Here is a 12,533-nt window from a genome sequence, read left to right on the forward strand (position 1 = left end):
GTCATCAATCCTGCAAACCAACAATCAAGACAGCCGCCAACTCCGCGCTAGAAAAGGACCACCGGCCGTTATCGTATTCGGAACAACAAACATCACAAAGAAAATAAATCTCAAGTGCCAAGCCATGTCTCAAACCATGACCGGACTCAATTGACCGCCCGTCGACATTTCACATCGGGAACGATCCCTCTTGACGCTTTTCCGCTTCCCGTAGTCCACCAAACTGGTCCGTGATCCCGCCGATAGTACAAATCCCGGCAGGATTGGTGGCAGGTCTTCTTCGCCGTCCACAATTGATGGACCGGGGCTACCAAGTGAGGGAGTGCCCATCGTAGGGCTATCTGGCACAAACCCTTCCTCGCTCTCTGTCTCGAAGTCGTCCCTGGTTTTTGGCGCCGTTTTCGCATATTCTAGTGTTAGGTGAGAATTGCTTCGCAGACGGGCGAGCGCACCAGGAGTGATGGTAGTGTTGGCCATGGGCGAGGCGGTGACCATGGTGCCGCCGAAAGCAATCGGATGTGGCCCAGGGCTGCTTTGGCGGAACAACGGGTGAATCATTTCCTCCTGCAAGGGAGAATCAAACTGGCCAATTTTAGGTGGCTGTGGTGCTTGCTTGCTTGCATTTGACGAAGCAGGTTGAGAGGTAGGCCGGGAGAAATTGATCGGGCTGGATGGAGGTGATGATTTCGGCTGTCGTGGTGACGAGCTCCAGCCAAAGGCAGTAGCAGTGTCCGAGGTTGCGGCATGCGGCGGCGAACTCGAGGTAGGAGAGTGTCTTGACGGGAGAAATGGTCCATCCAGCACGTTGGCAGGCGATTCAGGCCGACTACCCGGTATCGTCTCCAGAGCTCCGTGAGCAACCGGCGGAGATGAATGAATGACCACGCGCAGCTCGTGGTGTACAGATGACGTGTCCCAGCTATCAAAGGCACTGTCGATAGACATGGCCTCGCCAGCTGGGAACGGCGAACCTTCGAGCGACGATGGACTGGAATATCGTGTCCGTTTCGTCTTGGACGATCCAGTTCCCACCTTCGTAGACAACGATCTGCGTGCCGAAGACTCTCCTCTTGAGACAGGGGTGCGTGGCGGTGAATTCAAAGTCAAGTCCTGCGAGCCGAATGATCGATTGGTCTGCTGTGTGCCCGGCCTCTTCTCAGTAGCGGCCGATGGTGCTCTGATGCCGAATTCCAGGTTCAATCTGCTGACCCTTGCTGTTGTCAAGACATTCTTGGTCCAGAGTCCGAGAAGAATATAGAGGACTGTTTGTAATAGAGCAGAACAACCCCACATAGCGAACCATATCCCAAGCCACGTAGTGAGAGACGTGTTCAATATCTCTGTCGGAAGATCACTTCGGACAACAACCAGCCATACCAATGCAACTCCGGAGACGACGATACTGACCGCCGCCGAAACCACTCCACTGTAAAAGAGTCGCCACGAACTTGATCTCGAGCTCTGCGCCTGGTTCCAGAGCTTCTTGGTGAACAGCGTGCCAAAGTAAGCCAGGACGGCAAGGTTGATCAGGCTCAGCAGGAAGGCGACATAAATCAGATCTCGAAGGCCTGACAGTGCCGGAACATTGGTGATGTTGGTTGCGAAAATGATGTGCAGCACGCTGCTTGCGGTGCCAAAGATCCCCCCCAGGCCCGCGACCGCCGATATCCTGGTCCGTCCTTCCATCTGATGTTGTTAAGCGAGGTTGCGTGCAAAGCAACCTTACCCCGTCAACTGTGATATGGGCCTTTGCAATATAATTTAATGATGTCCGGAATTCGCTGAATGCAAGATGAGGCTGACATTCAGATCGCCAGAGTAAACAAAGACACGAATAGCTGTGATTGTCAAGAAAGATGAGATGAAGACGCGTTTTCAGCTGGCAAGGAAGAATATGGAGAGCAGAGCACCTGATGAGCTGAGGTTGTTGTCCTCTAGTCTAGCAGACAAAGTCCGGGGGCCCGGGTTCAATTGGGATATTCCTTGCTCACGTCGAGGCTCTTTCCCGCTCTATCGTTGGTGGGATCAATGTAAATGGCTAGACAAGCCTGAAGAGGGGTTCAAGTCGACACACATGCTCTCGAAAAGACCAATGAAGGCGGGGCAGATGGAAGAGTTGGTGGAGAATCCGAAATTACCATATGCAGTTTTTCATGTGGGCTTGAGTAACGACATGTAAACAACAGAGCATCACAATAAGCTGAAGCAAAAAGACAAAAAACCGGAGAACGCTTCTGCAACAGCCATCACAGAAACAGAGTCCATACCAGCGAACCAGCGACACACGCTGAACCGGTGTACTCGTACTCGGTACTTTTTTTTTCTTCTTCATGCACGCGTCTTAGCGTCTCACCAACCAAGGATATCAACTAGCTGCAAGCCTTGTGCCGGGGGAAGGCTTTTGGCGTGTCATCTTCGTGAAAAGTCTGGGGGGTATCTGGTTTGTGCCGACAAGGGTATCTTCGGAGAATGCAACCGCAGGGAACTATTCGCATAAGAGGGGCGGAAGTTGCGGCAATTGCGAGCGACGGCACCAAAGGATTGGTTCCTGGCGCGCAGAAGCGAGTAAAACCACAAAGCCGCAAGGGCCGGGGACGCCAGGTTTCGCCTGTTGCTGGTGGTGGGCGGATGTTTGTTGTGGTCGTTGGTGGCGGCCATGCAATCTCGTTATCAAACCTTAAATGCAGGTTGGGTAAGAGGGCATGGACGGCTAATTTGCCTGCCCCTCCTTCCGCTTCAATTTTTCACCATAAACAAAACAAGACGCAGTGAGACAGGCGGAAAATCATCCTGTGGCAGTTGCAGATCCTTACCAGCCGGAGCTCGCCATACGCAATATAGAGAAGCGTGGCTGTGGCGGCGACAAGGAAACGCCTGGTGCAGAGGCTGAACACCTGTTTGTTTGGAAATTGGTGTAAGAGAGCTGTGTGCTCCACCAACAAGCCACGACGGCCAATCGACCTGGGTGACGATTGGCTCCAGCCAGAGAGATTGTCGTTGGTCAGCTCAAATCGGAGACGATGCCTGCCAATTCTTTGTCACAAACGATACTGAACAGTCTGAACAAGCGCAAGGTTGAAGGGCGATGAGGAAAACGTCGATTCCCGCGTCCGCACAGAGACTCTTGGCGCCACCACGGACTGTGATTGGACAGCCTCCCCCGATTGGCGAATGTCTCAAAAGGGACGCATCCGATATTGACACATTAGAACCCGTTGAAGCGTTGACCACTCATTCGTCTTCAATCTCTTTCCGGATTGCCTCTGCTTGTTAAATTTCTCAGGCTATTGAAGCCCTCTCGGAAACCCAACGCAGATCTCAACACGAGTGCTCCAGACTTCTGGCTTCAATTTCAGCACCTCGTACCCAGATGACCTGCGTTCCCTGTCCGCCTATCATCCCCCTGGGCTGTCGCTTCATAAAGCCCTGTACCGCAAACAGGGATCTTGCTCCGAGTCTTCCTATTTTCCTAAGACATGCATGTGTGTCTCACAGGGACTTTGGGCCCGCGTGAGAACATTCCTCCAGCGCCGACGCTAGAACTACGAGTAACGCCATCCCATACCAATATACCAAATCAGGATCGTATCCCCAATCCTATCTTGTTGCGGCAACCTCTTGCTCCATTTGCCACGACTCCTCTCTCAGCTCATTGACGCCGCTGGACTCGTCCGTGTACATGGCCTCGACGCTCTCTTCAATATCTTTCACGGCGTGTTCAAGGCTGCCCAGCAGCCGCTCAATTTCGCCCCGTTGTCCGCAGACTGCTTCCCTCATGACTGTATTCTCTTGCTGCGACTTTTGTAATCTCGTGTTCAGCTCCTCGGTGGCTTGTTGCAGGTAAGGTGTGAGGTGGGCAGAGTACAATTCGTCTGCGGATAAAGTGTGCAATCTATTTTTTTTTATGGTCAGTTGTGCCATACGGGACAAAATCGCCTGTTGCGGCTCGCTCACTCACGCTCTCTCTGGCATCTCGCCTTCCACGGCGCGATGTTTCTTCCTCCTCGCCTCATCGACCATGTCATCCCACTGGTTCAAACCCGCAATGACCTGTCTCTCCTCCAGAATCTTTTCAAAGTCGCGCATGCACTCTTCCTCCAGGCGCGTGTTCAACTGTCGCCAGACCCCCTCGAGCGCCGTCGGACAGTGTTTCGCGGGCGTCGGGAAACACGAGCTAAAGTTCGCGTACGAGTTGGCCTTGAGGGACGAGGCCAGCGCGCCGGCAAACACCTTTTGTAGTGCCGCGGCGCGAGGTCCCGGTGCGCTTGCGACGGGTGCTTCTGGTGCGGGCGAGGGAGAGGCCGAGGCTCGCAGAGCCATATTTGGTGAGGTGGGACTTTTCGGCTGTATGTCGTTCTTTGGCGATATATCTGATTTCTATTCCAAATTATACAACCGGCAATTGTATTGTATCTCAGAGTGGAGAAATCAAACAAAGTCGTCGTCAAAGTGAAAGGCAATTGAGTCGCGCCAACTCGGTCGGAGAGTAAACATGCCAAGACCAACGCAACGTCATTCCACCCGCCTTGGCCGCCAGACTGCGCTGATGGTTATGCACGAGATATTCGGTACATGTGAACCTCTCAATGTTCTCATTCATGGTACTTCCATTGACTCCTGTCGTTCACATCCCTCGTGTTCAATCTTGGGTCCCGTTATTCCTCCAAAAATAGGTATCACATGTCCTTCGTGTCAAATGTCGCCTTGAGCGGTCCTTCACTGCCCATCTCCCTCCAGGCCCCTCATTATATCCACCGTCTGAGCGATCGCCCTCGCCAACTCCGTCCCTTTTTCCCAGATATCATTATGTTGGCCCTTCAATTCAATGACTGTGCAATTAATCGCCGACTCACTACCAGCAAAGACCTTCTGCATTGCCTCGACCTGCTTCCAATCCACCCACCCATCGTCCTTTGAGTGTGCAATGACCAAAACCCTCTTCTTTGTCCCAGCGGCTGCCCAGCCATCCACATAGTCCTTTGCATCATACCTCGCAGGGCTGGCAAGCACATCATCCGCCTCATTGGGGATGGCATTCCTTGTCAGTCCGATATAGTCAGAAAACGACTCATGGATGAGCGGGTAATCATAGATGCCCGAAACACCGAGCACTGCCATGGGTGGTTCAATCTTGGGCAGCTCAGATGAGTTTCCTTTGGAGAACGATCGATGTGCCGCAATAGTGCTCAGCATGGCCATGGTGGCGCCCACACTGTGTCCCACAAGCAAATAGCGCTCCCCGAAGCCATATTTGTTTTGTAGATGTGCGATGGCGGTGAGTACGTCGTGGATGTGATCCGGCCATTTGGCATTCCGCAGCTCGTACGCCGGTGTTTTGTTTGGGTCCTGAGGCGCCTTGTCCTGGTGGGGTGAGAGACGGTAATTCAATGACGCATATCCTGCAATGTAAGGCGCAACCGCTGGCACATGCTCGTCATGTTTGAGAGGATTATGGAGGTGGCGGTGACCATTTCCCTTCCCGGCTACTAGATAATCGAGTGCTGGGTAGAAGGATGACGATGTGACCGTAGGATCACGAAAGTAGCCGCCATGCACAAACACGACCCAGAACTTCTTCCCACTGGCACCGGCAAGGTGTGACTGATCGAGCTCGGGGATATACAACTCGTAAGATTGAAGGATGTTGTCCAGGGCATACTGGTGCCGTTTCATGTCGCGTTGGATCTTCTCCGACAGGTGCGGCGGTGCGCGCTCGTCCTGTCCGCTGGATCTTGGGGGTGTAGTCCCAGCTGCCGTATGGGATGGGAAGCTGTGTGCGGCTGAGCTTGGATGTGCAGAGCGGGATTGATGGTGCGAGGTGTGCTGCTCCTTGTAATATGACGGGCTGTGTTGCTTGGCCCGTTGCTGAGGTTCCCTGGTCTTGGGGGACAAATATGCTGCACCTGAATACTTCTGCTGTGAAGCCTCGAGGGCTAATGGCGCCTCTTTAGCAAATTTGGTTCTTGAGTGGCAGAGGAGCTGACTGTGTGTCGGAGAGGGGGGATAACAAAACACAAAGTGCAGGCAGCTTACCTTGATCTTGCAGGTAGCGGATGACTTTTTTCATTTTGTAGTTTATTTTCTCTCGTCTTCTGCTCTCCCCCACTTTCTGATATCCAGTGAAAAGGCCTTTACACAACCTCCAGTATCACAGTATCACCTCTCAAATAATCCTTTGCCGCCGTTTGCTCCCCTCGAAAGTATACAGCCACAGGCACGGGCGACCGAGGTGATATCTTCCAGATCGTTGGGATACAATACGGGCTGGTCAATGGCGAATACCCGAGTCACAAGTATTTCCAGTCGCAAGAGACGGAGTTGAAAGAGCCTTTTACAGCCGTACGGAATGGCAATCTCAGCTGAGAAAGAGAGGCTGGAATCCCATGAGGCCTTCCAGACCCCCACAATCGCAACCTACATACATAATACCGAAACTTCCCTGACAGGGACTTGATTACTCACATCACATTCTCCCCCATAATCCATTCACCCAAATTCCGCCACTACCCGAAGTACGACGTGCAATTAGAAATCCCTGGAGTGGGCTCTGCATCGGCTCATCAAATACGCGATCAACAAACGGCCCCATGACGTCCAAAAGTACTGTACACTTGCAAAAAAAGCCCCTTACATATGACGAGGCAGAGACTGCATGGCCCAGGTGACACGAAGATCGACCGGCTGCTGAGGGTTCAGACTCGGCGTCAGTACCTCGTACAAAGGGTGTGAACAAGTCTGGGGTTACACCAGATACAGCACACCATGTCTGCTCCCATCTCATGTCCAGAACCCCAAACTTTTTCCATCTTGACATCTTCTATTCAAGATCAATATAGAACATGTCGCCGAGGAAATCCCGAGAAACCCTCTGTGTGATCCTGAGACACATGACGATTCCATGGAGATAATTCCTGGCAATCATGAAACAAGGAATTGTCCATTCGTACGTTGCGTATTTGCCGGCCTTCGACCGAGTCATGCGCCCAATGTCGATCTGCAGCGCTGTCCGCCAATAGTTCACACGAGAAGCCTTCTATGTCTCGTACCGATGTTTCAACACCGGCTTCGTACCAGGGAGACTGACGATCGGCCATGGTGCCCGATTGCGCCAGCGCCAACTCAGTTCCCAGTCGCAATAGTTCTGTGTCGAACTCATCTAACTCGTATGTGTCCGCATTAGTAGTATGAAGTGCCTTGCTCTCACCGATGCAGTTTCCGGCGACAGCGGGCATCGCTGGTAAAAGACGTAACTCGGGATGAGCGTCTGCATGAAGAGAGACCTGGCCGTCGCCAAGTCGAACTTCCGAGTCGTCAACATGGCAAGATGGTCCTGGCCTCCCTACAAAGTCATTCCCAAAACCTTGACAGTGGTAGTCAGGGCTAACAAGCTGCTTTATGGTCGCAGACTCCCGGGACGGGCTTCGATCAATATCTTGCTCGCCCTCGCCACCCTTGTTTGAATACGGAAGCACTCGGTTGTGGTTCAAATCCGGTCCGCTCGGATGCTCCGATCTCACACCGCTGCAACCCTCTGCAGTATGATACAGGTTCTGTGGGTGCCATGGCATGGTTGGACGAGGCGAGTCTCGCTTTTCCATCGATGTGGCCAGAATGGACATATGTGATTGACTGGTCGAGGCTTGGACATCGCCCGTGATGTCGATATCATGATGACAAGCACCCTCGATGCCGGTCAGGTCTGTAGCCACCTGGATGGCTAGCCTCTTCAAGTCATTCAATGAGTAATGTCTCCGCGGTCCGTGGGAAAATTCGTCGACTCCATGTAAGAGTGCGTCGGTCGTGAACTTTTCCAGGAAGCCTTCACTATCGGAGCTCGTCGGACGAATCGGTACGGAGGCAATTGGGCTGTGGGCTTTGCGGAAACGTTTGCTTTCTGGTGTGTTTGACTGTACAACTGGACTCAATCGTTGGCGCATCAATGATACTCGGTCCTGTGACGGAGAGGCAGTTTGTGAGATGTGAAATTCCACCGAGGGCGGGGTACCTGAATATCGTCTTTCACGTCTTAACCCTGTCGATCGAGTAAAGAAGTCTGCTATCTCATAGTGTGGCGACGTGACCCTTTTGTTTCTCGACTTCTGCTCCTCTGACTTTGGAAAGCGTGCCTCGTTGTCCTGTCTTTTCCTCTTGAGAAATGCCATCTTCGAGAAGGTCAGATCTGGCAGTCCCCTCTTCCCGGCGTCACCGGAAGTTTTTGCTTTAGTAAGAAAACCTGGTCCAGTCTTGGAGTTGAGGGTTAATCTCTCGCTGGCCACGTTTGGTGCCTGAAAATCATGACTGAGCAGGGCCGCTGACTTTTTCTTGACCCTCTTCGAAGGGTTTTGAATTGCATCCTTGTACTCGTATCTGTCGGGTCTGGTTTTGTGCCTGAGCTTCCTGGCATACTTCTCACCCGCATCCGGTACTTTTTTCTCTCCCACCCTGGTTGTACTGTCCTTCCCGTATATGAGACTTGGGCAGTCAGACGGCGGGCCAAGCTCGGCATGATCATTCTCCCTTCTCTTAAGGCGACCCTGCTCTCTTGTCTTTCCGTGCCGACCCTCGTGGCTGACTCCAATTTGTTTTGCGCTCAACAGTTGTAAGACCGGGCCCCGATTCCGTAGGGTCTCTGTCAAAATCCACATCAGCAATGTTGCACCGCAGCTCGCTCCATCTCAAAGTTGGCCTTGGCCCCTCACATGGTGACAAGGTGTAATTGGATACATGCCTTCCTGGTCGAGGTCAATTGAGCCTTGTTCCACATTTAGTAGCCATTGTTGCACATCTTCGGAGACGAACAGCACTGGTTGTCCAAGGCAAGACATCTGTTTGTCGAATCACGGACCGCCTTCATCTTTACCTAGACACAGACTTGTATGTGGCCCAAGACAAACAGCGAACCTCTTCTTCAAGAATAGAAATTGACGGATGGTGACCCTGCAACGAACACCGGCCGTCCAGTGGAAAGCGCGTCCATTACCTCCCAAACAGAACTGTGCGGAAGGCGCCAGACGCTCTTGTAGGTGCAGACCGGCAGTTCAGCGCAAGACGCCCATGAGCGAATTATACTGTTCTTTGACCTGGTCGGAAACATACCGATAGTCAAGGCTGGGGCGAAAAGGAGGCCAAATGTGGATCGTAGGCACACGTAGGGCTGACTGCAGATCATTTCTGCAGGACCCCAGTCACTCCAGTCAAGCTTACATGCGATAACCTTCTCATCTTGCAGTTCTTCATGCACAAAGAAAATGTCCCAAGGTAACGTTGCGGTCATGGAGGTCCCAGCGCAGTGAGGCCGAGAGGAGCCGGTCAGCCGCGGACACCTTGTGCTTGGGTAGGCAGTGGCAGGTCAACTCTTGGTCCTTCTACAAGCACAATAGTCCAAAATATCTAGTCATGCTCGGTAACGGACTGGAAGACATGATGAACCCCACATTATTAGAATGTCCGGCCAAGCAATTGACGATGGGGTCATCGGACAGCGGCACAGGCGCAGGCAGGAGAGAAGTCGGTGAGGAAAGATTCCACGCCTGGTCCAATCTGTAGGTCACATTTTGGGGAGGGTATTTGGGTAATATGTCCTCTCAACCTAGGCGTCAAGTTGCAGTGGTACCAGTGGAGCGTTTTCGACTTGGAGGGGGAGGAGGGAACCCAAAATGCAAGTGTGGGTTGGTCGACATGTGCTCCAGCGAGGGGGTGTGCTAGTCCATATCGGAGGATTTCGTGCTTTTCTGCTAGTTATAGGCTTTGTGACCACGGTGGAGCCATTGTAGCGTCCAAGGCCTCGGAGCCTAGAGACTCGAGAAGAAGTTGAGGAGAGACTTGGGAATACCAATACCGGAAAACGAGGGTTTGGGTCAAGAAGGCAGCCAAGCTGTTGCTCCCTTTTTGAGAGTTTCGTCTTGCTGAATCCAGGTACTCTAGTGTCGGCGTTGTGCTCATATTTGACTTTGGCTGCAGGCTCAAGAGGCGTTGCGAGGGTCGCTAGAGCATCTTGGACGTTAGTTCCATGCGGCGGTCTTTCGTCGAGTCGACCTCCCACCACACAAACCTTTCAGACTCCCTCCAACCCCCCCAAGCCTAGGATTCCAGGATGCTAGGATCCCAAGGCACTGGCCGGCAACTGTGCCACTGATGAGGATTCAACTCCCCATCCACACACAACCATCCATCCACCCTCAATTGGCACGCCCGCTTCTCCATTTCTTTTGATGGCTCCCCGAGCAGACCCGGATGGATGCCCTCTATAAAGTTTGGTTCCTTAGCTTCAACAAAGCTGCACCAACCTTCATCTCTTGATTCTGAGTCAGTTGAATCTGTGATCTTGGGCGCATCCACTTACGCTAGGACCGTTACCTCTCCCTCCAAATGCTCAAAAGTCGACCCATCCAAACCCCATTCAGAAAGTGCTCGTCACACAGAGGAACCCAAATTGTCCTCGAGTATCCTCTCCTCGGCCGCATCAAGGTGAACATCTTTTCCCGGAGGCGGGGTATGTCGGTGCGCAACTTTGCCAGTAGAAGTCTCTGATAAGGACATGAGGTCCAGTTCACCCAGTAGAATGCGTCGAATGATGCGGCGAAGCCCATAGTCCCGTTGGCTTTCCCGTTGATTGAGCTCGATCAATCCTGTTGCAGCCCTACCTTTGCCCAGATTCAACCAGCGGTCAAGCTCGTGGTGCCCGAACATCACCTGCCTCTTTCTGAGACTGGTTCCCCTCCCTCCCTCCACTACAACGTCTGGTGCTGACTTGTTGGCCACAGTCCAACACCGCCTAACGAATCGTTCTCAGAACCTCTGAGAGCCGAAGATAAAAAGCTGCCATGGTGATCTTGCCGGATGGTTTCTCGACCTTCGAAAGAGACCGCTTTGCCTCGAGGGTTTGGAAAACTTGTCATCGAAGCAACCAAGTAAATAGGCTTTCTGCCCATAGGGCTGATATGCAACTTGAGCGGTTGATAGAGACCTGCTATATCGTAGTTCCAGGCAATAAAAGGTGTCCTGCGCCAATGACTCTGTCCACCGAACAGGGCTTCCACTGTGCTGGGAGATCTCCTTGTTGGATAGGCCCACTGTTAGCCGTTCTTCCTTTGCTTTTTCGGGTCCACCGTATCAGCAGTGCCTCGACACCACCCCTCGTATTGCACGATCTTTCAACTGTCCTGACATCACCCTATCACAAGGAGTTTGCGAGTGCACCAGAGCGAGTGATTGTTGTACTCCACTCCAGCATTTTGCTTTGGATCCGGAAGTCTTTGCGCATCGAACTTTCAGGAAGTCATCTTCGCATCAACGGCTGCCCGCAAGTAGATTGTATTCGTCAGAGAGATTCGGTACCAACATCCCCGTATGCGCGGGGGACAGGTTCTCGCTCCTTCTGAGAATTGGGTGCCGCTATACTTCCCAGCTGTTGACCACATATAGGAGATGGGCTTTGCTTTTCCCACGTGGTACCCTCAGAAGCCTGCCGATCTTAAGTGAGGGCATCTTGCCCGCTCTGCGGATCCCACTCAACTTCCTTTGTCACTGTTTCATCCGGCGACTTCAAAGGCACAAGGAATTGTGATATCGATGCTAGTCTGTTGTTGATTGGGGCTGAACTGCAGACGCTCTAATTGATAGATTGCATGAACCGCTGCATATTCTCGACCAATGAAATCTTCATGACAACCCAATCCTGACTATTGTCTCTTCTTCAATATCCGTGACTTTGTGCGGTGAGTTCTGGGTATCTCAGACCGCTCCCAGGGGCTTACTTTGAAGGGGGCTGAAAGTACTTTGCGACAGTACCATCTCTGGCTGTGGCCAATCGACTGCACTATGGCGAAGCTCTTCATTGGGTATGTGCCCAAAGTCTTACAAATGCAGTTGTCCCGGTGAAAATTGACGTGATCTTTCCAACAGAGGTCTTGCCTGGCATACTACCGACGAAACATTATACGAAGGGTTCCAGCAATTCGGCAAGGTGGAGGAGGCGGTAATTGATGCGTCGATGATTTGTGAGAGGGATGGCTGATGCTGTTCAGGTTGTCGTCAAAGACCGCGACACAAATCGCAGCAGAGGCTTTGGATTTGTGCGGTTTGCGACGAAAGCGGAAGCCGACGAAGCCCTTCAGAAAATGAACAACACTGAGTGAGGAGACAGGGCAGCATTCAGATCCCTCGAGAAACTGACCTCTTGCGCAGATTCGACGGTCGTCTGATTCGAGTAGATCATGCCCAGGACAACAGGCAGGGAGGCGCGAGTCGCGGTGGTGGCTTCGCCGGAAGAGGTGGATACACAATGCCCATGGCGCCAGGTGGTTATCAACAGCCTGGGACCCAGCCACGGAACCCGAACCCTCAGGGTTTCGGTCGCGGCGCGGCGTATCCTGCTCAATATGGGCAGTACAATCCGCAATACCCACAACCAGGCGGTCCGTATGGAGGAGGCCAGCAGCAAGGGGGCAACAACCCCTATGGCCAGCAGGGGCCTCATCGACAATAGACCAAGAAGATCGGGGACAATGACTTGATTGTGCAAAGATACCCAC

At 52.6% G+C, this 12,533-nt stretch overlaps 5 protein-coding genes across 5 annotated transcripts; 1 reads left to right on the forward strand and 4 right to left on the reverse strand.

The window, feature by feature from the left end:
• Window positions 1-129: 129 nt before the first annotated feature.
• On the reverse strand, window positions 130-1,686 carry AYO21_06425 (hypothetical protein; the record flags this gene model as incomplete). The annotated part of the gene is made up of 1 exon (XM_022656385.1): window positions 130-1,686. One exon carries the CDS (start codon window positions 1,684-1,686, stop codon window positions 130-132), a length of 1,557 nt encoding a protein of 518 aa, XP_022511361.1.
• A 1,911-nt stretch (window positions 1,687-3,597) lies between these two features.
• Window positions 3,598-4,320, reverse strand: AYO21_06426 (hypothetical protein; the record flags this gene model as incomplete). Its single annotated transcript, XM_022656386.1, has 2 exons — window positions 3,598-3,892; window positions 3,959-4,320. The coding sequence occupies 2 exons, from the start codon at window positions 4,318-4,320 to the stop codon at window positions 3,598-3,600; spliced, it is 657 nt and encodes a 218-aa protein (XP_022511362.1).
• A 396-nt stretch (window positions 4,321-4,716) lies between these two features.
• On the reverse strand, window positions 4,717-6,067 carry AYO21_06427 (hypothetical protein; the record flags this gene model as incomplete). Its single annotated transcript, XM_022656387.1, has 2 exons — window positions 4,717-5,933; window positions 6,034-6,067. The coding sequence occupies 2 exons, from the start codon at window positions 6,065-6,067 to the stop codon at window positions 4,717-4,719; spliced, it is 1,251 nt and encodes a 416-aa protein (XP_022511363.1).
• Window positions 6,068-6,817: 750 nt separating this feature from the next.
• Window positions 6,818-8,162, reverse strand: AYO21_06428 (hypothetical protein; the record flags this gene model as incomplete). Its single annotated transcript, XM_022656388.1, has 2 exons — window positions 6,818-6,994; window positions 7,047-8,162. The coding sequence occupies 2 exons, from the start codon at window positions 8,160-8,162 to the stop codon at window positions 6,818-6,820; spliced, it is 1,293 nt and encodes a 430-aa protein (XP_022511364.1).
• Window positions 8,163-11,820: 3,658 nt separating this feature from the next.
• AYO21_06429 (hypothetical protein) lies at window positions 11,821-12,487 on the forward strand (the record flags this gene model as incomplete). The annotated part of the gene is made up of 4 exons (XM_022656389.1): window positions 11,821-11,840; window positions 11,905-11,977; window positions 12,027-12,133; window positions 12,187-12,487. 4 exons carry the CDS (start codon window positions 11,821-11,823, stop codon window positions 12,485-12,487), a joined length of 501 nt encoding a protein of 166 aa, XP_022511365.1.
• Window positions 12,488-12,533: the final 46 nt, after the last annotated feature.

This window comes from Fonsecaea monophora, assembly GCF_001642475.1.
Source record: "Fonsecaea monophora strain CBS 269.37 chromosome Unknown Scaff44, whole genome shotgun sequence".
NCBI classification, from domain to species: domain Eukaryota; kingdom Fungi; phylum Ascomycota; class Eurotiomycetes; order Chaetothyriales; family Herpotrichiellaceae; genus Fonsecaea; species Fonsecaea monophora.